Consider the following 23,804-nt stretch of genomic DNA (forward strand, 5'->3'; position numbering starts at 1 on the left):
AAAGCTTTTCAAGTGGTGAAGCAATGTTGCAGGTGTCTCTCTGTCTCCTTTCCTCTCTATCACCCTTCCCTCTTGATTCCTGGCAGTCTCTAATAAATAAATAGATAATTTTAAAAAATTTTAAAAAGAAAGAAATTGAGAAGAGTTTTCATGTTTTATTTCAAAGAAGCTTTATTCCTTTACTTCTGCATGTTGTGTAGACCATGCAGGATCAAATATTCAATCTGTATTCTATGGCTTCTGTAAAATGAATTTCAACCAAGTGGGTAGAGAACTTAGGGCCTGGCTATGAACCCTTCCTGCAAACCTGGCAATCAAAGAAATAAGTAGCACACTCACTGTGATATGGCTTTGAGCACAAATGGATCTCAACTGCTCAAAAGAAATAGCTAAATCTTGTAAGTGGCCCTTCTAAGAAATAACTGAATCCTATTCAACCAAGATGAGGCATGTTTCAAAAAGCATTGAAGAAATTAACAGGCAAAGGACTGTAAATATATCCGTGAAACACACTGGGAGACACGGAGAAGACGAAAGATGCAAGCAAGAAACTGAACCCCTTTTAGCCTCTGTTTTCTCACCTGGACAACGGGGTAAATAACTACTTACTATATGGACTCTGCCACCAAACAAAAATCAACAGATTTTATAAAGAGCAGTAAAGTCTGCTTTATATTTCCTGCCAGATCAGTTTAAAAACCTCAGTTTCTTTTATCTATTCTGTCCTGTTTATTCTAAAATCAACTATGAAGGGATGTTCTGGGGAATAAAAATCCCTGAGCAAATGTTAATTTGTCTACCATAACTGTAGCCAACCCTTCATTGAAGACTAAATTTGTACCCTTGACCCTTAAAACAACTTTCTTCCCTAAAACTGTGATTTCTTCTTGTTTTTGGTTTGCTTGTTTGTTTTGTTTTGTTTTGCTTTGCTTGGTCATCACTGAGACTTCACCACTCATGATGATGTTTTCAGATACAGACAGAGACAAAGAGGCAGAGCTTAAAGCTTCCTTTAATTTGTTGGGGGATAAGCTGGAACCTGGAAGCTGAGATGACTATGACCTTTCAGATACATCTTTTACATCTCAATGCAAAGCTTCCTTAAACTAAATTAATTAAGAGTTGCCAACACAAAGGATAACTACCAAGAACTTCCCACACCACTGACTGCCCAGGTAGCCATATTATAAGTGAAACAGCTAATCTTTTCAATAAAACATGCTGTTCTTAAAAGTGAATCCAATTTAATGTCAAAAAAAGAAGAGAAAGAAAGAACAAAAGAAAAGGAAAAAGAAAATAAACAAAGATAAGGCCAATAGGTAAGGTAGGAGTATGGTCAGATTTTAAATATTTAACTTGAGAGTCAGTGAGAGAAACTACTGGCCTGGGAGAAGATAAAAAATAAAGGCTTCTTATTCATGTGACAACTGTCTTGTAAATCATTATTTCCCAAATAAAGTAAATTGGGAAAAATACAAAGAAGCCTATCACTCTGATCTTTCCACCCAAACCACATTATACAAAGAGATCATGCAAGGAAGAATGGGTAGGCTCTCAGCTTCAGCTACAGGAAATTCTCTATGAGGTGAGTTGATTCCTCAATGGTTTAGTCTAGCACCAATCTCTGTTTTGCCTGAAGAGAAGAAAGACACTCCTATTTCTGCTTTCAATAACAGCCAAACGAATTGCTCTCACTTTCTCTAATGCAGCTTTTTTTTTTCAAAAAAAAAGATTTTATTTATTTATGAGAAAGATAGCAGAAAGAACCAGACATCGTTCTGGCACATGTGCTGCCAGGAACTGAACTCAGGACCTCATGCAGGAGAGTCTAGTGCCTTAACCACTGCGCCACCTCCCAGACCACTCTAGTACATCTTTACCACAAACACTCTAGAAGGTCAAGTTTGCAAACCTTAAACCTTGCTCATGTTTTTTTTTTTCCTTTTTATTTATATAGATTCATTTCTCTTTATGAGAGAGAAAGTGACCAGAGCACAGCTTAGTCCTGCCTCATGATGGTGTCAGGAATGGAATTAGGCATATTCAGTCTACCCTTTAATGTATGAAGCTTTCTCCCTGGTTTATTATCATTATTAATGTTGTTGTTGTTATTATTATTATTCAGATGAGAAAAGCAAATCTGAAAACAGAAGTCTGCCCTGCATATGACTTGCCAAGATCATGTAGCTGATCTTGTTTTGCCATGTTCAAGCCCCAAGCAGAATAGAATTAGTTCCCCAGACCAGGGCCCTTCCCACTGTAGTGAAAATGATAATCATGGTTTGATTTCACAGTCTTTACACAGATGCCCAGAAGGTCCCAGGCTCTTCAGTGAATATCATCTGCGCTGGGACTATTAAGAGGTAAAGTCCAGCTGTTAAGAGACTCTTCTTACTTGTGACCGTGCTTTCTTATTAAAATCAAATGTAATTAAACAGTTTGCATTCACTTGCATTATAACATCAAGGAACTGATCCCACACGTTCCTGGAAGCAGACCTGGGAGAAAAGGAAACAGTAGCAGTTCATCAGAGGTTGGGTTTTACACTAGCAGGACTAGGGAGAGGAAATAGATTCTATCCTCAGTGCTCCGAGGCCTTCACCCACATCAAATGGAAAGGGCTCTTTGCTTTTTGTTTGTTTGTTTGTTTTGGTTTTTTATTTCTTTATTGGGGGATTAATGTTTTACATACAACAGTTTGTACATGCATAACATTTCTCAGTTTTCCACACAACAATACAACCCCCACTAAGTCCTCTGCCATCCTGTTCCAGGACCTGAACTCCCACACACACAACCCCACCCCCACCCCAGAGTCTTTTACTTTGGTGCAATACACCAACTCCAGTCTAAAGTTCTGCTTAGTGTTTCTCTTCTGATCTTGTTTTTCAACTTCTGCCTGTAAGTGAGATCATCCCATATTCATCCTTCTGTTTCTGACTTATTTCACTTAACATGATTTCTTCACACTCCCTCCAAGGGCTGAAAATGGTGAAATCACTATTTTTATTAGCTGAGTAGTAGGCTCTTTGCTTTTTCTACGCTTTTTCTTACAAAGTTTAAAAGAATGAAATCTCTTGTTTATTTATTTATTTATTGCCACTAGGGTTATCTCTGGGGCTCAGTGCCAGTAATATGAATCTACTGACTGCTATAGGCAGCCATTTTTCCTTTTTTTTAATTTTATTAAATTTTTTTATTTATTGGACAGAGACAGCCAGAAATTGCAAGAGAAGAGACAGGCAGAGAGGGAGAGACAGAGAGATACCTGCAACACTGCTTCACCACTCACAAAGCTTTCTCTCTGCAGGTGGGGACCAGAGGCTTAAACCTGGGTCCTTGCACACTGTAACATGTTTTGTTTTTTTTCCCTGTATTTGATAGGACAGAGAGAAATTGAGAGAGATAGGGAGATAGATAGAGAGAAAGAAAGAGAGACACAAGCAGCCCTGCTTCACTGCACATGAAGATAGAGAAGAAGAGTTTGAACCCGGGTCCTTGCACATGGTAATGTGTGCTTAACCTAGTGTGCCAACACCTGGGTCCCTCTCTTTTTCTTTTTTAATGTGACTCCAGGGAAATCAGTGAGCTCCACACTCACACATATATAACAGCACTGAGTGACCTCTGTATGTGTGGATGGATGGATGTTTATTTATTTAAAGAGAGAGGCAGAGTTGAGAAACTATAGGTCTGTTCCTCTACAGCACTGTTCCACCCTCCATGGAACTTGTGCATGTCAGGTCATTTGTTCTACTGACCGAGCTATATCCCATTGCCCCCCCCCCTACTTTTTAGAATATATATATATATATATGTGTGTGTATTTACATAGTTACAAAGCTGGTAAAATAGTTTACTTATTAGTGTATTGCCAGACCCAGGTTCCAGCCCAGCTGGCACCCATTAAAAACTCTGGTGCTGAGGTCTCTTTCATATCCTTCTACCTTTGTCTCTTGTCTCTGTTGGAAAAACACATCTCAGAGCAGTGGAGCCCTAGTAATGATGCAGAGAGAGAGAGAGAGAGGGAGAGAGAGAGAGAACCACTTATTTCTGGTATGTACAAGGCCAGGAATCAAACCTGCCTTGGGCTTGCATATTCTGTGCCCTATGGCTGAGCTACTATGTCCCCTAATGCTGGAATGAAATCCTTTATTTATTTATTTTCCCTTTTGTTGCCCTTGTTGTTTTACTGTTGTTGTTGTTACTGATGTCATTGTTGTTGGATAGGTAAGAGAGATATGGAGAGAGGAGGGGAAGAGAAAGATAGACACCTGCAGACCTGCTTCACTGCCTGGAATCGACTCCCCTGCAGGTGGGTGTTGTATGCTTTACGTTGGTTTGGTCTAGCTCTCCCCCCGCCAGAAAAATTGGTTTGGCCCCTGCTAGTTTCACGCCCGCTTGTCGCCACCCCAAGGGAACCCCTACAGAGTTCCAGAGTTCTTGGCGCCGCTGCGTGAGGAGAAGGATGCAGGAGAGTTCTGTGTGGTGGTTAGTTTAAGGGTCTCTCTCTGCCGCCAGAGGAGAAAGACAGGAGAGCACATGTTTGCCTGCTCGTGAATAAAGATATACAGCTTCCCAGGCCAGCCATGTATCCCCGAGTCTCTGTTCACCACCACGAAGCTAGCCCGGCCTGCTGGAGCCCACAACAGGTGGGGATCCTTACACAGGTCTTTGTGCCTTGTGCCACATGCGCTTAACCCGCTGCACTACCGCCTGACTCCCTGGAATGAAATCTTACTTCCTTTCACCCATGTAAATGTCTGTTAAAGGAAGGAAGAAGTCAAGAAGGAAGGGAGGAATCAAGAAGGATAAAAATGTAGGGTGTAAAAAGGAAAGGAGGAAGATGACAAGGGGAAGGAGGGAGAAAGAGGGGGAGGAAGGGACAGATGAATGGACAGATACTCTTGCCCTCCAGAGTCACTTCTACAGTTTGTCTACAGAATTCTTTCGAAAAAGCAAAAGCCCATCAGTGATGATATTTCCCCCCCTTCAAATCTAGGGAGATACTTTATAGAGACTAAACCACTCTCTGGCCTCATCTTTTTCGTAAGCTTTTATGAAGTGGAACAGATTTCCAAAATGCCAGTGCTGACTAAGAAAAACCTGGTACGGATCTACTGGCTGCCTTTTAGCAGAGGCAGAAATCCAAGATCTCATTCTCTGTTCTATGGAGGCTTGTGTGAGCCTGTCACTCTGAAGCCTATCTACTAACGGAAACCACTCACCACTTCCCAGCACAGCAAGCACTTCATTCCAGAGAAATGAACAACTACTGAGCAAATAAAACAGGATTCCTGGGGCTGGTGGTGGCCCACTGGGTAGAGCGCATGCATTGGACCATGCCATGTGCAAGGACTCGGGTTCAAGCCTCCCAACCCCCAATTCCTGGGAAGAGGAGTCTCACAAGCAGTGGAGCAGTGCTCCGAGTGCCTCTCCTCTTCCTCTCCGTTTTTGCATCTCTAGCAAAACAAAGGGGGAAGAAAAAGAAATGGTCACCAGGAGTGGTGGACTCATCATTCAGGCCCCAAGCTCCAGTAACAGAACTCGGGTGGAAAAAAAAGAAAAAAGGAAAAAGGAAAGGATCCCTGCACATACTGAGAGATTAAAATATCAGAGAGACATTCAATCAATTTTCCCCTCTCACAGGAATTTATAGTGATTTGCATGGCTACAAATTAATAGGAGCGTACATAAACACCATTCCCACCACCAAAAGACTGTCGCATCCCACCCTCCCATGCCCCTTGAAGCCGAACATCCACCCTCACCCTCAACCCAGGGTGTTTCCTTTGGTGCCCTACTCCAAATTTAGTCAAATACTGCTTTGTTTCCCTTTCTGTTCTTTTTTCTCAACTTCTGTTTATGAGTGGGGTAATCCCATACTCATCTTTATCTTTCTGACTTAGCTCACTTAACATAATTCCTTCTAGCTCCATCCAAGATGTTCTTAACAGTTGTATAGTATTCCATTGTGTATATATACAACAGCTTTCTCAGACACTCATCTGTTGTTGGGCATCTGGGTTGCTTCCAGGTTTTAGCTATTACGAATTGTGCTGCTCTGAACATGGGAGTACATGTATCTTTTTGGTTGGGCATTATAGAGTCCTTGGGGTATATCCCCAGGAGAGGAATTACTGGGTCAAATGAAAGGTCCATGTCTAGCCTTGTGAGAGTTCTCCAGACTGCTCTCCACAGAGGTTGGACCAATTTACATTCCTACCAGCAGTGCAGAAGGGTTCCTTTGTCCCCACAGCCTCTCCAGCATTTGTTGCTGCTGTCCTTTTTGATGCATGCCATTCTCACAGGGATGAGGAGGTATCTCAATGTTGTATTTATTTGCATTTCTCTGACAATTGGTGATCTGGAGCAATGTTCCATGTGTTTGTTAGCCTTTTGGAGATATCTTCTATATAGTAAATGTTCTGTTCATATCTTCTGCCCATTTTTGGATGGGGTCATTTGCCTTTTTGTTGCTAAGTTTGCTGAGCTCTTTGTGTATTTTGGTTATTAGTCTCTTGTCTGATGTATGATATGTGACAATCTTCTCCCATTCTGTGAGGGATCTCTTTGTTTGGGTGATAGTTTTTTGGCTGTGCAGAAGGTTTTCAATTTGATGTAGTCCCATTGTTTTGTTTCTGCTTTAGTCTTTCTTGCAGTTGGGTTTGTTTCATCAAAGATGTCCTTGAGGTTTAGGTGGGAAAGTGTTCCACCAATGTTTTCCTCTAAGTATGTGATAGTTTCTTGTCTAACATCCAGGTCCTTGATGCATTTGGATTTGATTTTGTTTCTGGTGAAATAAAATGGTTCAGCTTCATTCTTCTGCATGTTTCAACCCAGTTTTCCCAGTACCATTTATTGAAGAGAGCTTCTTTTCTCCATTTAATACCTTGGGACCCCTTGTCAAAGATTAGATGTGGAAGTTTAGTTTTGGGCTTTCAATCCTATTCCACTATTTAATTAATATGAGAGGGGAAAATTGATTGAATGTCTCAAACTTTTTAATGCACAGAACATAGGCTGAGTCTTTGATATGTTGACTCTCTTAAAAGCTTAGACCAGGGATAACAGAAGCAACAAGTGGCAAAGCTACATACAAATAATGTCAAAGGACATAAGTTATGGTGATGTTGTGTATGATACAGCAAATCCTAAAAAAGGGATTTTCAAAGTTAACCCAATTATTAAATAATCTGATTACAGCAATAACTATCTATTGCCTTCTTAAACCCTAAGACAGCAGGAACCTTCTGCTTCCTCTGCAGAGCCTATATTTCCCCCAGTCCTGGAACCTCAAGGGTGGGGTTCACTTTCCTGCATGCTTCTCTCAGTTCATACCAAATTATGTTGCATCCACATCCCAACTTAATCAAGGCAACAAGTGCCACCTCAGCATGCTTTACTTCAGACTGTGTCCAGAGGTGTCAGGCATGGAATGTCAACCCTTCAGCCTCATTACTCATTTCATTTCATTTCATAGGATTTTCTAATTCCAGGGGGCTCACTTCCTAGCAAAGTCCCAAAACACAGATAGAAGCTAGGTCCCATAAGATAGGCATATGAGTCAGTATAAAGTTCCTAATGAAATAATGTCTACTTAGACTTAGATACTCTCCTCACCTACTACCTATTACACTTCGCTCACTCACTCCAAAGCTAGCCTCATCAAAGTAAGGATTGCAAAAGTTGAATAAGGGGAAGAGACCGGCATACTTTAATGATGACTCTTTAATCACTATCAGGCCACCCCATCAGCTGGGGCCCTAGTTGAGGAGTCCTGAGATTCCCATACAGACATGATGAGCCTGGACCTCGAATAATTCCCTCTCTCCATTGTTACTGGTCATCTCTATCTGGAACAATACAATAGACCCCTTTGTGGGCCCCCATAGGATCTTGCCCTCAACTTGGATCAATAATGATAGGGAATGTTCCATCCTCCAAAGGGAGGCTGGACAACATACTCTATGCTACACCTGAGGAAGATGGGTCCTGATATTGGGGCAGCTTGGAATGTTCCTACCCATGACCACAGAATGTGAGCTCAGATCTACAGGGATGCAGAGGTCACATAGGCTCCTAAACGGAATATGGGCCCCAGATCACATCAAATCAGTGGGGTTTATTTACAGTCAGCAATATTTATATACCTTCCCCATATTTGAGAGCTACTCTCTTCCCTGATCCAGCTTTCTGGTCTTTTTCCAGCCATATCATCTCCCCAGACAATAACTTGGATCCACCTTCATTATCAAATTTCAGGCTCAAGGGGAAAAAAAAAAAAAACTAGATAGCCACAAGTCCTTTGGAATATATCTAAAATATGCCTACTAGCTATCTACAGAATGGAGACAACCTCCCCCCCCCCCCAACTCTTCATCTGCACTATTCCAGCCTTTAGGTACATGATTAGTCAGCAATTTGTTTGGCTTTGTATGTTAACTCTCTTTTCAACTACCAGGTTCCAGATATTAACATGATACCAAGCAGACTTCCCTTGACAGACAACCCTACCAATGTGTCCTGGATCTCCGAATTCCCAGAACCCCACCCCACTAGGGAAAGAGAGAGGCAGGCTGGCAGTATGGATCAACCTGTCAATGCCCATGCTCAGCAGGGAAACAATTACAGAATCCAGACCTTCCACCTTCTGCATCCCACAATGACCCTGGGTCCATACTCCCAGAGGGTTAAAGAACAGGAAAGCTATCAGGGGAGGGGATGGGATATGGAGTTCTGGTGGGCATTGTGTGAAGTTGTACCCCTCTTATCCTATGGTTTTTCAGTGTTTACTTTTTATAAATAAAATAAAAAATAAAATATAAATAAATAAAATTACAGAGAATGCCAGTAAGCAGTGATTACTTCCTGTGAAGGCTTTTAGCAGTTGTGCTTTATTGCATGACACCTTCCTTTTCATTCACTGGGATTAAAAAGATGGTAAAAATGATGATTGATAACCATGAAAAAGATGAAAAGGCAGAGTTTTGTGTTATTTATTTTTGCTCCCAGGTTATTACTGGGGCTCCAAACACTATTCCACTGTTCCCAGAGGACTGTATTATTATTACTATTTTAGATACAAAGGGGAGAGGGGGATGGCAGTACAGCACCATTCAATTACCTGATAAGCTTCCTCTATGCAGTAACTCCCAGGTGGCAATTGGGGGCTGGAACCCTGGTTCTTGCAAATGGTAACATATGTCCTCTACCAGGTCCTGACCCCCCAGAGTGTAGGGTTTTAATACAGGCAAGTTATATCAATGCAATTAATTTAGAGGGTATATATTCCTGAAATATACACATAGGAAGGTGCTGCCAACTTCCCTGGAAGGCTAGTCTGTGAGTCAACCACCTGACACCCAAGTTTGGGACACACTTTATTGTCACCAAGTGTGCAGGAGGCACCAGGGAGGCCAGCCTCACAAGAGTCTGTCTCTTCACAAAGCTATAGCACAGACAGAAGACAGGAAAAAGCAGGAAGCACAGGCAGCAAAGGCCTGCCTGCCAATCTGCCAATGAGGAGAAATTATTAAGGAGGCTTCCTGAAGGTGAAGCCACAAGGACTAGCCTGATAAACAGGTAAGACGTACACAAGTAAGAGGAGGAAGGAGGGAAAGAAAGATGATTCTGGCAAAGAGAGAAGTAGAAAAGGACTTCCGGTCTGCCTCCCACATTATGATCTCACTGACGACCCAGAGCTGGTGGGCAGTGGCAAGAGGGAAGGTTAGAGAGGTGGGCAGGCCAAAGCCTGGTATAGGTGAAGCCTCAGCTTCAACCCGAAGACCTGGAGAACAGCAAGATCTGGATGAAATCTTAGCAACACTCTGGGAGAATGGAGTGGGACTGAAGCGTGCTGACAAAGGGTTAGAGGATGACGCCCAGCCCCGGAGTCAGAGATGGGGGTCCCCTCCTGACCCTACTACTGCTGCAATGAAGTCTCTGATCAAGGAGTGTCACTCAAACTCCCTGCAAGCCAGTTTTTTGCCCAACCTTGCAGAGTTCATCAATCCTCACACAGATTCAACAACAGAGCTTATGAGTGACAGGTATGCAATGAGAACTCAGTCAATCGAGCTGCCTGCAGCAGGGGTCGCACTGCGACCATGTGACTCTGGAGTCTGCATGACATTGGGCAAGGACAAAGAGCAGTATCTCTGGCTGGGGTAGGCTGCTGTTTCTCTCCCTATTAAATGAAGAAAACACCATCCACTGCAGAAAGTTACTGGAAGTGGCCTAGGTCTGGAGTTCCATCTCTGGCTTGTTCTCTCTCTCTCTCTCTCTCTCTCTCTCTCTCTCTCACACACACACACACACACACACACACACACACACACACACACACACATAAATACATTTATAAAAAATTAAGTTACCTGACTGTATAAGAACATGTAGAAATTGTTTGCACTTCTACTGGGAGCTACTGGGTTATCAGAAAAGCCATGATGTATTTTTCTACGTTTTTCTGTGCAAAAATGCGTTACAACTTTACTGACAACCCAATAAATTAGGGGCAGAAATAGTAGGAAAGAGCAGTGACTGCAGAGAACTGTTAGTGATCCTAGGAGGACTGGTACTAGAAGCACTTTAAGTAAAAGGAGATAGGTGAGAAATGATGGAGTCCAGCCCAGATACTAGATGAAAGTAGGAGGAGTAAGAATTCGAAGAGCCAGACTGCAGATGGATCAAGGACAAGCACCAATCAGCCTTGTCTAGACTGCTGGGTGTGACAGGCAAGGGGTAAGGGGGACAGTGAGCTCATTAGCTGGGGCATCTGCTGACAGCAGCACCTGCTACTCATGGAGAGCCCTGAGGAGGAGTAGGTGTGAGGGGGAAGGTGGGAAACCCTTCTTCAGGACAATTCACTCCAGATTTTCCCACAGGACAGGCACCTAAGTAGAAATAGCTGTCCATGTCAAAACTGTCTGAATGTGGCAGATGCTCAGAAGACAGATCTGGGCGAAACACATAAATTTAAGTGCTGTCAGCATATGGACAGCAGTTGGAAACATGGGAATGTTCATAATATCCAGTGAGAGCAAAGATGGGGGGTGGGTGCTGGAAAGACTCCGCACAATGAAAAGGAAGGCAGAAAGGAGCCAGAAAGAACAGCTAGACAATAGAGTAAAAGTCAGGAGAAGGGCTGGGGAGACAGCATAATGGTTATAAGAAAGACTTGGGGGGTGGGGTTAGCAGTGCAGCGGGTTAAGTGCACATGGTGCAAAGCACAAGGACCGGCGTAAGGATCCTGGCTCAAGCCCCCGGCTCCCCATCTTCAGGGGAGTCACTTCACAGGCGGTGAAGCAGGTCTGTAGGTGTCTATCTGTCTCTCTTCCTCTTTATCTCCCCTCCTCTCTCCATTTCTCTCTGCCCTATCCAACAACGAGCGACATCAACAACAATAATAACCACAACAAGGCTACAAGGGCAACAAAAGGTGGGGGAATGGCCTCCAGGAGCAATGGATTCATGGTGCAGGCACTGATCCCCAGCAATAACCCTGGAGGCAAAAAAGAAAAAAAAAGAATAACAGATGAGGCACCCTGCAAAGACAGGCTAAGGTTAGAAATAACCAAGTAGAGGAGACAAGAGATGAGAAAAAGCAGCACAAAAATCATACACGTAGTGTGTGTGTGTGTATATATATATGCGACGGACCGCTCAGGCGGAGGAGCAGCAGGAAGGATATCAGGGGACTCTGAAGGTGACCACCAGGGTGGGTCAGAAGGAGAACAGAATACACCACACTCTGTTGGAGGGTGAATCTGAACTCAAGTTTTATTTAGCAAGTGAGAGTTTATATATCCTTCAACCTTACATAAACAATATCTGAATACAGAAAGTAATGGCCTTGCGGTTTTACAGAAATGTTGTACTTCATGGGGTGATGTATTTTTGAGCAGCAGGCTTAGCAGATAGTATTTTACGTAGAGTTTTAACATATTTCATAAGAGGAGGTGAGTAAGTATTATTAAGAATTTTTCCTAAAACTTTATGTATTTGATGACCCCTAGCTTCGTCCACCTCATTTCCTGTTCATCTGTATCTAATCTGGGAACAGGGGCTGTTCGTCCCCGATGACATGGCATCATTACCATGTACATAATGAAAATAATCATCAGAGTTTCCAATTTAGATCTGCTCAGGATGCCAAGACCCACTCCCAGAATTCTTCTTCCTTGAAGAGAGTTTTCTAGGGTGCTGACCCTGTCAGACCCATCATTGTGGAGTTGAGTGGGGCGTGGCATATATATATATCACATGGGAAATAAAACAATCCTCCTTCCCTCCGGTGAGAAGGAGCCAGCTTCTTGGCGGAGGACTTTGAGTCGAACCAAGAATGGCAAAAGGTCCTTTCAAAGCTAGGAAGAGAAGAAAGACACTAGAAGCTACCACATGTCAAGGGCAAGGACAGCAGAAAGAGCATGCATGGGAGAGGCAAAGCTGAAAATACCAGCTCCCACTATCTTTAAAGCCCTACGTGGGGCTGACAAGTGCATGGAGGCTGGCGTTTGTTTTTCATCAAAGGTGAACTACATCAGGATAATACTGGAGTGTGATACAGATTATCATTCACAGAAGCACATCATTTCCTTTAGTCTTGAAGATTTTATTGATTTATTGGATAGAGATAGAAATGGGGACAGGAAAGGAAACAGAGAAGGAGAGAGAAAAAGAAAAAAAGACCCCTATAGCACTGCTCCACCATGCAGGTGGGGATGGCGAGCTTGAACCCAGGTCCTTGCACATCGTAACACATGTGCTCTACTGGGTGTGCCATCACCCAGTCCCTAAGCATAGACTATTTTCTCCCCAGCACTGACTAAGATAATGAAACCCTACCAACTAATTCAACTGTCAAATCTCCATGATTTTTAACGGTTTCCTAAGACTGACTCATTTTCTTTTATTCATGCAGAAAAAAAAAAAAATCATGAGGGAGTCAGGCTGTAGCGCAGCGGGTAAAGCGCAGGTGGCGCAAAGCACAAGGATCGGCATAAGGATCCCGGTTCGAACCCCGGCTCCCCACCTGCAGGGGAGTCGCTTCACAGGCGGTGAAGCAGGTCTGCAGGTGTCTATCTTTCTCTCCTCCTCTCTGTCTTCCCCTCCTCTCTCCATTTCTCTCTGTCCTATCCAACAACAACAACAACAATAATAACTACAACAATAAAACAACAAGGGCAACAAAAGGGAATAAATAAATAAATAAAGTAAATATTTTTAAAATTTTTTTTTTAATTTAAAAAAAAATCATGAATGGTTGAAGACATGTAGTATACTAGACACACAGCTAAAAAATGATCCTGCCTTGGGGCCAGATGGCGGCACACCTGGCTGAGCTCACATGTAACAATTCTCACAAACCCAGGTTCAAGTCCCTGGTCCCCAGTTGCAGGGGGAAAGTCCCTGGTCCCCAGTTGCAGGGGCAAATGGTGAAGCAGTGCTGCAGGTGTTTTCTCTCTCTCTCTACCCCTCTCCCTCTCTCTCTCCCTCTCTCTCTCTCTCCTTCTCTTTCTCTCTCTCTCTCTCTCTCTCCCTACCTCCCTCTTCCCTCTCAATTTTTGGCTGTCTCTATCCAATAAATAAATATAATTTTTTTAAAAGAAATTTCAGACTTAAAAAAAAGAATGATCCTGCCTTAAAACTGATGAAGTCAAATTTCTCTGCACATAGATGGAAACACACAGGTCACTGCAGAGTATGGAAGATGCAAGGGAAAGGAGGAGGTGGGGATAATGTAGGAAACAGCTGTACCAACTCAAGTTCAGGGGGACAATATATAGAATCTTTATCCCCACTGAAGTTAAAACACACACACACACACGCACATGCACACGCACGTGTGCAACTCTGACCCTAAAGTACCCATCTATTCTTCCCCCAATACTGTTACCAAACAGTAATACAGGTTTTTTTTGTGGAAATCTTAGGCCATCTACTCTCTGCACCATCCTATCCAACCGGAGAAAAACAAACAAAAAAAACAGTAGTGAGTGGCTAGATACGGTCCAAATTAACAACTAAATTTCAGCTCCCATCCTTGGTGCCATCCCATCCTGTAACAACCCTGCAAAGAGGCAAGTGTGATTTACTTTAACAAAGGCAGGGGGTGAGGGGGCTAAGGAAATCTCCTGATCTCTAGTTACTACGCGATGCTGAGGTGTGGACTTCAGCATCCCCTCACTTCACAGCGTTTTCTCTACCCACTGCCACTTGTGCCCAGCAGCCCTAACCTAAGTGGGAAATGTTAAATACCGTTTTTTTTTTTCTACTTTAGACAATTTAGAATTCTTGTATTCACAGACCTTGAGCAGGTTGAATTGATACCTTAATATTTTAGAGATTGAGGTCATGGAGGGCTTTTTTTTTTTTTCTTTCTCCCTTGGGAAGTAGTTTCTCATTGAGAAGCCTGTTCGCTCTCAAATGCCTCATGCCTGCATGAGTGGGGATTCGCCAAAGACAGTCACAAGCCCTTGAGCATCAAGCAGAAGCTTCTAGTAAGACAGCTGAGCTACTAACAAAAGTCATTGACCAGGCTGACTTAAGGCTGGAGAGTGTGGGGATGCAGAAACAAAGGCCTGAACTGAAACCAGAGGCCTGAGGCTGACACAAGCCTGGGATGGAGAGAGCGCCCCAGGCACCAAACAGAAGTGGGTTCGGTCTGGGAGGAAGTTCTGGTAGCAAGGTGTCTCTCCTCTTCTCTGTTTCTATTTGAATGAAAAGCAGAGGTTTTTTGTTTGTTTTGTTGCCACAGGGTTTGTTGTCACCAGGGCTCAGTGATGGCACTACAAATCCACCACTCCTGGTGGCCTTTTTTCTTTATAATTTTTAGTAGGACAGAGAAAAATTGAAAGAGGCGCGGGGAGGGGGGGGGCGAGTGGTAGTTCAGCGGGTTAATCGCACATACTATGAAGCACAAGGACCACTCAAGGATCCCCGTTTGAGCCCCTAACTTCTCACCTGCAGGGGGTCGCTTCACAAGCAGTGAAGCAGGTCTTCAGGTGTCTACCTTTCTCTCTCCCTCTCTGTCTTCCCCTTCCCTCCCAATTTCTCTCTGTCTTATTAAAAATAAATAAATAAAAGTAAAACCAAAAAATACCCACAGGAGCAGTGGATTTCATAGTGCAGGCACCAAGCCCCAGCAATAACCCTGGAAAAGGAAAAAAAAAAAAAAAGGAGGGGGGGGAAGAGAGGGAGAGGGAGATAAAGACAGACACCTGCAGGCCTACTTCTCCAATGGTGCAAGTGGAAAACAGGGCTTGACTTTGGTTTCTTGTGCTTGTGTGCTTAACTAGGTGTGTCACCACTCAACTCCTGGAAAAAGCAGTTTGCAGGAATAGAGGTATCATGCATACACTAGGCTCTAGTTCTGTAAATTAATTAATCCCACTGACAATGGTGTCTCCACTTATAGCATCAGTCATTTCAGAAGCTATAGCAGTCACTGCTGGAGAGCTAGTAATAAGTGGTAAAAAAAAAAAGGGGGGGTCACAGAAGGATCCAGATTCTATCCCACTTTGGCAAGCACTGCAGTGTACCTGACTAAATGGACCCGGCTCAGGAACACTAAACTTGTACACACAGCCCTGCTCTCTGCCACATCCCAACTTCTCAATCCCTTGGTGCCTCAGTTCCCACAGCCGTCAATTGGGGGCACCAGAGATCATTACTAGGACTGCATAGTCCAAGTCTGACATTGAGAGAACATTCGGTGAATGTTAGCTAATTTTTCTTATTTTTTTTAATATGTATTCAATAGATAGGACAGAGAGAAATTGAGAGCGGAGGGGGAGATAGAGAGGGAAAAAGAGGCACCTGCAGCCCTGATTCATTTCTTGTGAAGCTTCTCCCCTGCAGGTGGGGACCCTGGGCTTGAACCTGGGTGCGTTCGCATGGTAACACGAGAGCTCAACCAGGTGCACCACCACCAGGCCCCGTGTCAGCTGATTCTATGGGGTGTGTCTAGGCTGTTTCCCTTCCAAGAGCAGCGTTTGTTAAACTGTAGGTCACAATCCAAACACGTGCTATGAAGTCAGCTGAGAGGGTCACAACCAGCAGTTCTGGGAACGAAACAGAAGAGGATATTATATTTAAACATTACAGTCAGAGTCTGTTTCCTTTGTAATGTTCTTTGCCTTTAGCACACAATGAATTAAGTGGTGGCTCAGGTGTTTCTGTTTGCACAGAGAACCCTGTGTCTGTACAGGGAGGGATTTCTGTATCTAAAGGCATTTCGTTCTCTGGGGCATTGTCAGAAAACTTTTTGGTGTGCTACTTCGCCGTGTGCATGACCCAGGTTTAAGCCCAGCTCCCATCACACTGAAGGAAGCTTTGGTGCTATGATTTCTTCCCATTTCTGTCTCTTTCTTAAAGTGTCAGTTGAAGTAGGGGAGGGGACAGGATAGGGAGAGGAGAGGAGGGGAGGGGAGAGTAGGAGAGGAGAAGGGGAAGGGAGAGGAGAAGGGGAGGGGAGAGGAGGAGGGGAGGAGAGGAAAAGGGGAGGGGAGGGAAGAAGGGGGAGGAAAGCAGAAGGAGAGGGGAGAGGGGTGGGGCAGGGGAGGAGGAGGAGCATGGAGGGGAAAATGACTTTTTAAAAACACTGATTTAGAGGCTGAGCAGTGGTGTAACTGATGGAGCAAACTCATTATCATGGGCAAGGCCCAGGTCACGCCCCAGGTACCCATCTGTAGTGGAGGAACCTTCACGAGTGGTGAAATAGTGCCGCAGGTCTCTCAAGTAGTCTCTCTCTCTCTCTCTCCCCCACCCTTTCTTTCCCATCCTTTCATCCCCAAACTTTCTCTATCTCTTGCAAAAAAAAAAAAGCCTTAAATAAAAGAGAATAAATCCGAAATAAAAAGACTGATTTAAAGAATGAGGATGGTAGTGAGTAAAGGCAGATAAAAAGGTGTAGCCTGCCAGAAGCCAGTTTATATTGCCAAACAGCAGAGAAACCCCTCCTAAAATGGGCGGTCAGGATAAGCCAGCAATGTCCACACCTCTGTGCATAACTCAGCTACTGTAGACGGTTCCATAATCTGCAGTTAACAACAGGCTTTTTTTTTTTTCTCCACACAACTCAAATTGCAAAACTCAAAGCACAGATGTTATCTTGACACACGGCAAGATGGGGAAAATTGCTATGACTGATACAGTAAGTCACCTTGCAGTACCTGTCCAAGGAGCTACTAAGCCATTTTTAAGATACCTCTTAAAAAGTATCAAGGTTTGGGGGCTGAACAGTGGTGCACCAGGTTAAGTGCGCATAGTAAGAAGAAGCACAATGACCCGCGCAAGGATCCTTGTTCAAACCCCTGGTTTCCCACTTGCAGGGGGGTCGTTTCCCAAGCCGTGAAGCAGGTCTGCAGGTGTCTATCTTTCTTTCATTCTGTCTTCCCCTCCCCTCTCAATTTCTCTCTGTCCTATCCAAAAAACAGGACAAAAAAAATGGCCAGAGGTGCAGTGGATTCATAGTGCAGGCACTAAGCCCCAGCAATAACCCTGGTGGCAAATATATATATACACATACACAGACACACACAGACACACACAGACACACACACACACACACACACACACACACACACACATCAATGTTTGCAGGAGATACGGGACTCTGTGTTCCTGGGTCAGGAGATGGCTCAGTGGTAGAGTGCACGCCTTATACACAGGAGACCTTGATTTTGTTTGATCTCTGGTGCTACAGCAATGGCAGAGCAGTGGCCTGATTCCTCCCTCTCTCTCTCTCTCCCTCTCTCTCCCTCTGTCTCCTTCTCCCTCTCCCTCTCTCTCCCTCTGTCTCCTTCTCCCTCTCCCTCTCTCTCTCTCTCCCTCTCTTTCTCTCCCTCTCCCTCTCTCTCCTTCTCTCTCCCTCTCTCTCTCCCTCTCTCTCCCTCTTTCTCTCCCTCTCCCTCTCTCTCCTTCTCTCTCCCCCTCTCTCTCTCTCTCCCTCTCTCTCCCTCTCTTTCTCTCCCTCTCCCTCTCTCTCCTTCTCTCTCTCCCTCTCTCTCTCCCTCTCTCTCTCTCCTTCTCTCCCTCTCTCCCTCTCTCTCTCTCTCTGGGAGGACAAAGGATATAATTACTTAAGACACAAATCGAATGCTTTAAAAACAGATATCTTTAAATGGGAATATAGAGGTAATAGTTACATAATAGCCAAATTCCTAACCGAAAATATAAGAAAATAAAATGGAAAATAACCATAAGTGAATCACCTTTAAAAAAAGTCTTCAAAAGTATTTAACTGTATCCAAAGACTGTCACATGATGTTCCAAATACCATCCTCAGGCTGGGCCTCACCCTTGGCCACACCCAACTTCCCAGAGTTCCTGGAACCACCTAGACCTACCTGCCCAGAACTGGTGGTGCCCCTGTGGTTTTAGGTTTAGGTCACTCCCCCCGAATTCCCTTCCCCGGAATCCATCCACTTCAAGGGCACAAACAGAACTGTCCTTCCCAAGAGGGGAGTTTGCCAGTGATATGAATCAGAGGTGTGATTAAGAGTGACAGAGAGTGTGGGCAGAGATGGGATGCTAGGTGGATGGAGTGGATGAATGCAGTGCCCTTGCCCAGTGAGACTGGACCACAGGTGGGCAGCAATGGAAGCGAGCCCTGCCTAGGTCTGGAGGTGGATTCTCCCCTTTCAAGTCCCCAAGAACTCTGGAAATTCAAAATTCCACTCTTCAAAAGACTGCATTGTTGAGGGAGATGGTTAGAACCATTTCTGGATAAATGCACTCTCACTGGACTCATCGCTTTGAAATATTTAGACATGATCTCTGTTCATTTCCAATATTTTTTCTTTTTATGCCTTCTTTATGTTTTTGAATATTTCTTTATTTACTCCCTTTTGTTGTCCTTGTTGTTTTATTGTAGTTATTACTGCTGTTATTGATGTCATCGTTGTTGGATAGGACAGAGAGAAATGGAGAGAGGAGGGGAAGGCAGAGAGGGGGAGAGAAAGATAGACACCTGCAGACTTGTTTCACTGCTTGTGAAGAGACTTCCCTGCAGGTGGGGAGCCTGGGGCTCCAACCGGAATCCTTCTGCTTGTCCTTGCGCTCTGAGTCACCTGAGCTTAACCCGCTGCACTACTGCCCGACTCCCGCCTTCTTTAATTTTTAGTATTAATTAATTTATTATTGGATAAAGACAGAAAGAAATTGAGAGGGGAGGGAGAGATGGACAGGGAGAGGGACAGAGAGACACTTGCAGTCCTGCTTCACCACTTGTGAAGCTTTCCCCCTGCAGGTGGGGATTGGAGGCTTGAACCCAGGTCCTCGGGCCATGTAATGTGTATGCTTAACAAGGTGGGCCATCACCTGGCCCCTATCCATTGATTCTCTCCTACTGAACTTGCAAAGTTACAGGCAAACCTGGTGGTCACAACCTGGGATCACACTCTCTAGGTTCATGCCCCATTCCCCGCCACTCATGAAGTGTGTGAGCTTGGGACAGCCTCTTATTCTCTCAGTGTCTCCTCATCTGTAAATCAGACACAACAGTAGCACCCTCTTTGTCAAGTTGTTGCCCGAACTAGATGAACTGGTGCATTCACAGAGTCCAAAATAGCACCTGGTACAGAACTGACACTCTCTAAAATGCTGTTAAGTGAGAAACCGGCCCCCTACAAACTACTACTTAGACCCACAGCCAGAAAGTGATATGATAGTGTGTGTTTCTTCCTTCCCATTCCTTTTTCATGTTTCAATGTCAAGATTTAAACCACTCCAAAAGATCACTTGCTTTCTATTCCAAAAGGCCAAGTCACTGAACTATGGACTTGCCCCCATACAAGCTATTCTGAAATTAGATACATGTTCATCTTCTGCCCACAACTTGGCAAAGCCCTCAAGTCTTTAACCAGTTGGAAGTCTGACAAATTGGCTTTCTGAGTTAGTTTCATAGAATCAACATTCACCATTTAAGGGTAAGAAGGGTGTGCCCCAACCTTTACATACAACCATTACATTACAACCTTTACACACAACCTTTACATAAGATTCAGAGTTCTAAGCCAGGGTGCACAAACCAGACAATGAAATACTTGAAACTATCAGACAAGAGAAGCTAGGCTAAAATAGAGTCTTGCCAGTAAGGAAAGAGCTGGATGGAAAAAAAAAACATATATATATATATATATATATATATATATCCCCATGCTTTTTAGTATTACACGAAGGTATATTACCAGCATAGTCCTTTCCCTACAAAGTGCCAACAATCTCACAGATTTCTATTCCTTCAACCTAAAATGGCAGAACAACTTGGAGAGAAATACTAGCCATGTTCTAATGATGTGTGAACAGCAATAGGCTCCTGTACCATCTCAACACGCGTGCACACACACACACACACACACACACACACACACACACCTCTTTTGCAAAGGTCTAGCTTTGTTTATTAGACATTGAAGGCTTCAAATGGGAGACGTACAAAGATTCAAGGTCATACTTAGCCTTTAAGATATGCAGATAACCTACAGGTTCAATACAGTAAACATCCATCCCTTCATTTTCTTCCAATTATTGTCCACTTTTTAAAATACATGATTTGGCAACCTGCTGAAGAACTGAAATTCTTTCTAGTTCCCTGAGCCACATCTAATTAGTTTCCCAGAAAAGAAGAATTGCTAAAGCATTGTTAGCTTTAGCAGTCATTTTTTCCCCTATTAACTCGAGTCTCCTGCAAGTCCAAAGTGGAACGCAAAGGCCAGTGTGAACTAAATGAAAATTAATTGGACTGTGCAGAGGCAAGACCAAGCACATCCACAGTGATCCTATCTAAACCAGATCTCCTGCTTCTTTAGAAAGTTTCGCCAACTTCCTATGAAAAACATCCCATGATCACCTCTTAGTGGGGCCAGGTTTTTTGTATGCAATTAAATGGCTTTTTACAAGACCTAGGCTGAAGAAGCACTATACTTTTTACAAGCCCGTTAGTCACACAATGAAGCTTCATGATATCATGATCATCCGTCAGTAATCCCTAATGAGAATGCTGTTTCCTTGGGCGATGAGAATATTCAAGGAAATGTGTATTCACAGTACATCATAAAGTGTGTGAATTACAGAATGCCCCCCCAAAGCAGTGGAAAAGCCAGGGAGTTCATCTGTTTGTTTTTATTTTTTTATTAGTAATTTAGTAATGATCAAGAAGATTGTGAGATGACAGGGTTACAATCCCATACAATTTCCACCACCAACGTGTTGTCTCTCATCCCCTCCACTGGAAGGTTAATAGGGCGGTTAATGGTTTAATTCTTTAAAAAAAAAAAAAAAAAAAAAAAGGTGTTCCTTTTCTTTTTAAAAAGTAATCTTATTTATTTTATTTTATTTATTCATTTAAATGAAGCAGAGACAGACAAAGATACACACACCAGGACACTGCTGAGCTCTGGTGTTATAGCAGTGCTGGGGACTGAACATGGGATCTCAGAGCTTCAGGCATGAAAGTCTTTTGCAGAACCATTATGCTGTTTCCCCAGCCCCTTCTGTTTGGTTTGGTTGGTTGGTTTGGTTTCCCTTTTGCTAAAGAGCTCATCAATTCTATGGGCACAAACCCAGTTTTAATTTAGAAGCCTACCATTTAATTATTAATCCTCTTTATTATCTTTATTATGCCCCCCTGCCCTCTCCAACTCCAGTCCCTGAAGAGAAGACTTCTCTAGAATCACTGCTATTAAAGACAGTCCCGGGAGATCCTTTGGATTTGGTTCATTTTTCTAGTGTGTTGCTTGTTCCACCCCATTCTGAACAATTCCTTCTCACACCAGACTCGTGCACATCATTCTGGGTGACTTTAGTCCCTAAACTGTGTGGGGCCGTCACAATGGTCCAGGCAGAGCAGGAGCTCCTGGGTTTAAGGGGGTCCTGCATGCACACCACCCCCAGGATGGCTGCCTTTCCTGCACCCTCCCAGACTGTCCAATGCTCTCACTCCGTACCCATCCATAGTGAGTGTGGAGAGGGAGAGGGAGAGGAAGAAAAGGAGGGAGAGGGAGAAGAAGAGGGAGGAGGTGGGGAGGAGGCATAGACAAGCTCCAATGGAGTCAAATATCTGCAGCTTCTGTATAGCAAAGACTTGTTACAGGGACATACATTGAGGCTGGATGGTAAAGGGACATTGTCCCTACCACAACTGTGATGTAAATTTTCACGAAGCCCCTGAGATCCCTTCTTAAAACAGCTTTTGAGTCTCTTCTCAGCTACCTTTCCATTAAAAAAAAAAAAGGGGGGGGGGAGTCGGGCTGTAGTGCAGCGGGTTAAGTGCAGGTGGCGCAAAGCACAAGGACCGGCATAAGGGCCCCGGTTCGAACCCCGGCTCCCCACCTGCAGGGGAGTCGCTTCACAGGCGGTGAAGCAGGTCTGCAGGTGTCTATCCCCTCCTCTCTCCATTTCTCTCTGTCTTATCCAACAACGACAACAACAATAATAACTACAACAATAAAACAACAAGGGCAACAAAAGGGAATAAATAAATAAATATTTTTTTAAAAAATCAGGGTGCCAGGATCCCTTGGAAACAGCTGTCGTCCGCGCCTTGCCCTGAGCCTCACATGGCCTGGAAAGCAGGAGGTCCCAGAAATACAATGCCTTTTGCAGGATCCAACACCCCTTTCCCCCGGGACTAACAAGGAGGCTCCCCTGAAGCTTCTGCTGAACGCAGGCAGGGGATCCAGAGAACGCACCCCACCTGACTCACGGGGCTGGTTTCCCCAACACAGGGTGGTGGCGCGCACCCCAGGGCTGGTGCCCTCGGCGTAAGCGTGTGGGGGGGCACCCAGGGGTGGGGGGTGCTGGATCTTCCAGACCCCGCGAAACAAAACAAGTACCTCGCAGCCATACAGCTGCCCCAGCTGCTCCACGATCCACTCCTCCAGCACCAGCCGCTTCCGAAGCTCCTTGCGGTCGTATTTCACGGTCACTTTCCCCTGCTGGTGGCGTCGCTGCTGCTGCTGTTGCTGCTGCTGCTGCTGCTGCTGCTGCTGCTGCACCTGCCCCGCTGCGCCCCCCGAGTCCTCCCGGGAGGAGCCAGAGGCGCTGCTGGAGCCCGGGCTGCCGCCCGCGCCGCCCCGAGGGCTCTGGAAGAACACCCGTGCGCCCCCGCCGCTCGCCCCGCCGGCCGCCTCGCTGCTGCCCGTCGCCACCGACATGTCCCCGCCGCGTGGAGCCCGACAGCGGCCGCAGGAGGACGCGCCCTGCGCTCGGCGCAGCTACCAGCTCCCGGCCGGCCGCAGCATGCGCGGGGCTGCCACCTGCTCCCCGGCCGCGCACGCCGGCTCCGGGCTCCGACGCCGAGCTGGGCGGGGACCAGGGAGGGGCGGGGACCGCAGCCTTAAAGACGCCGCCGCTACCTTCTGCACCCCGGACAGAGTGCTGGCCTGTACCCCCGGAGGGGGACAAATGTTAGGGGAAGATGAGCACAGGGCTCTGAACTCCAACTCCATCAGCAAGGGGAGAAAGAAAAGGACAAAAAGGAAGGACATTCGGGAGTAGCAATAAGTGTGGGTGTGACTTAGAAAAGGAAGAGAAGGCAGGACCATAGGAAAAAATGGTAATGCCATATATATATTAATAATAGCCCATATATGTGACCTTTGGGAGAACTACTGCCGTTTCCAATGGAGGAAAAGGGGTCACAGAACACTGGTGGTGGGAATGGTGCGGAATTATACCCCTGTTATCTCATACTTTTGTAAATTAATATTAAGTCACTAATAAACAAAACCTTTAAAAATAAATTTAAAAGATGCAGCTGTAGCAGTCCGGACCCTCCGGCCTGGCCTCTGGGGACC

The 23,804-nt window shown here is 44.8% G+C and overlaps 1 protein-coding gene across 1 annotated transcript in view; it reads right to left on the bottom strand.

The window, feature by feature from the left end:
- Positions 1-23,192, bottom strand: part of PPP1R14C (protein phosphatase 1 regulatory inhibitor subunit 14C) — a 97,929-nt gene extending 74,737 nt beyond the window's left edge. Inside the window, exon 1 of the mRNA XM_007515967.3 lies at positions 22,842-23,192. Coding sequence (XP_007516029.2) covers positions 22,842-23,162 — 321 coding nt within the window. The 5' untranslated portion in view covers positions 23,163-23,192. The remainder of the gene's footprint in view (positions 1-22,841) is intronic.
- Between the last annotated feature and the right edge of the window lie 612 nt (positions 23,193-23,804).

Source organism: Erinaceus europaeus, chromosome 13, assembly GCF_950295315.1.
Source record: "Erinaceus europaeus chromosome 13, mEriEur2.1, whole genome shotgun sequence".
NCBI lineage: Eukaryota > Metazoa > Chordata > Mammalia > Eulipotyphla > Erinaceidae > Erinaceus > Erinaceus europaeus.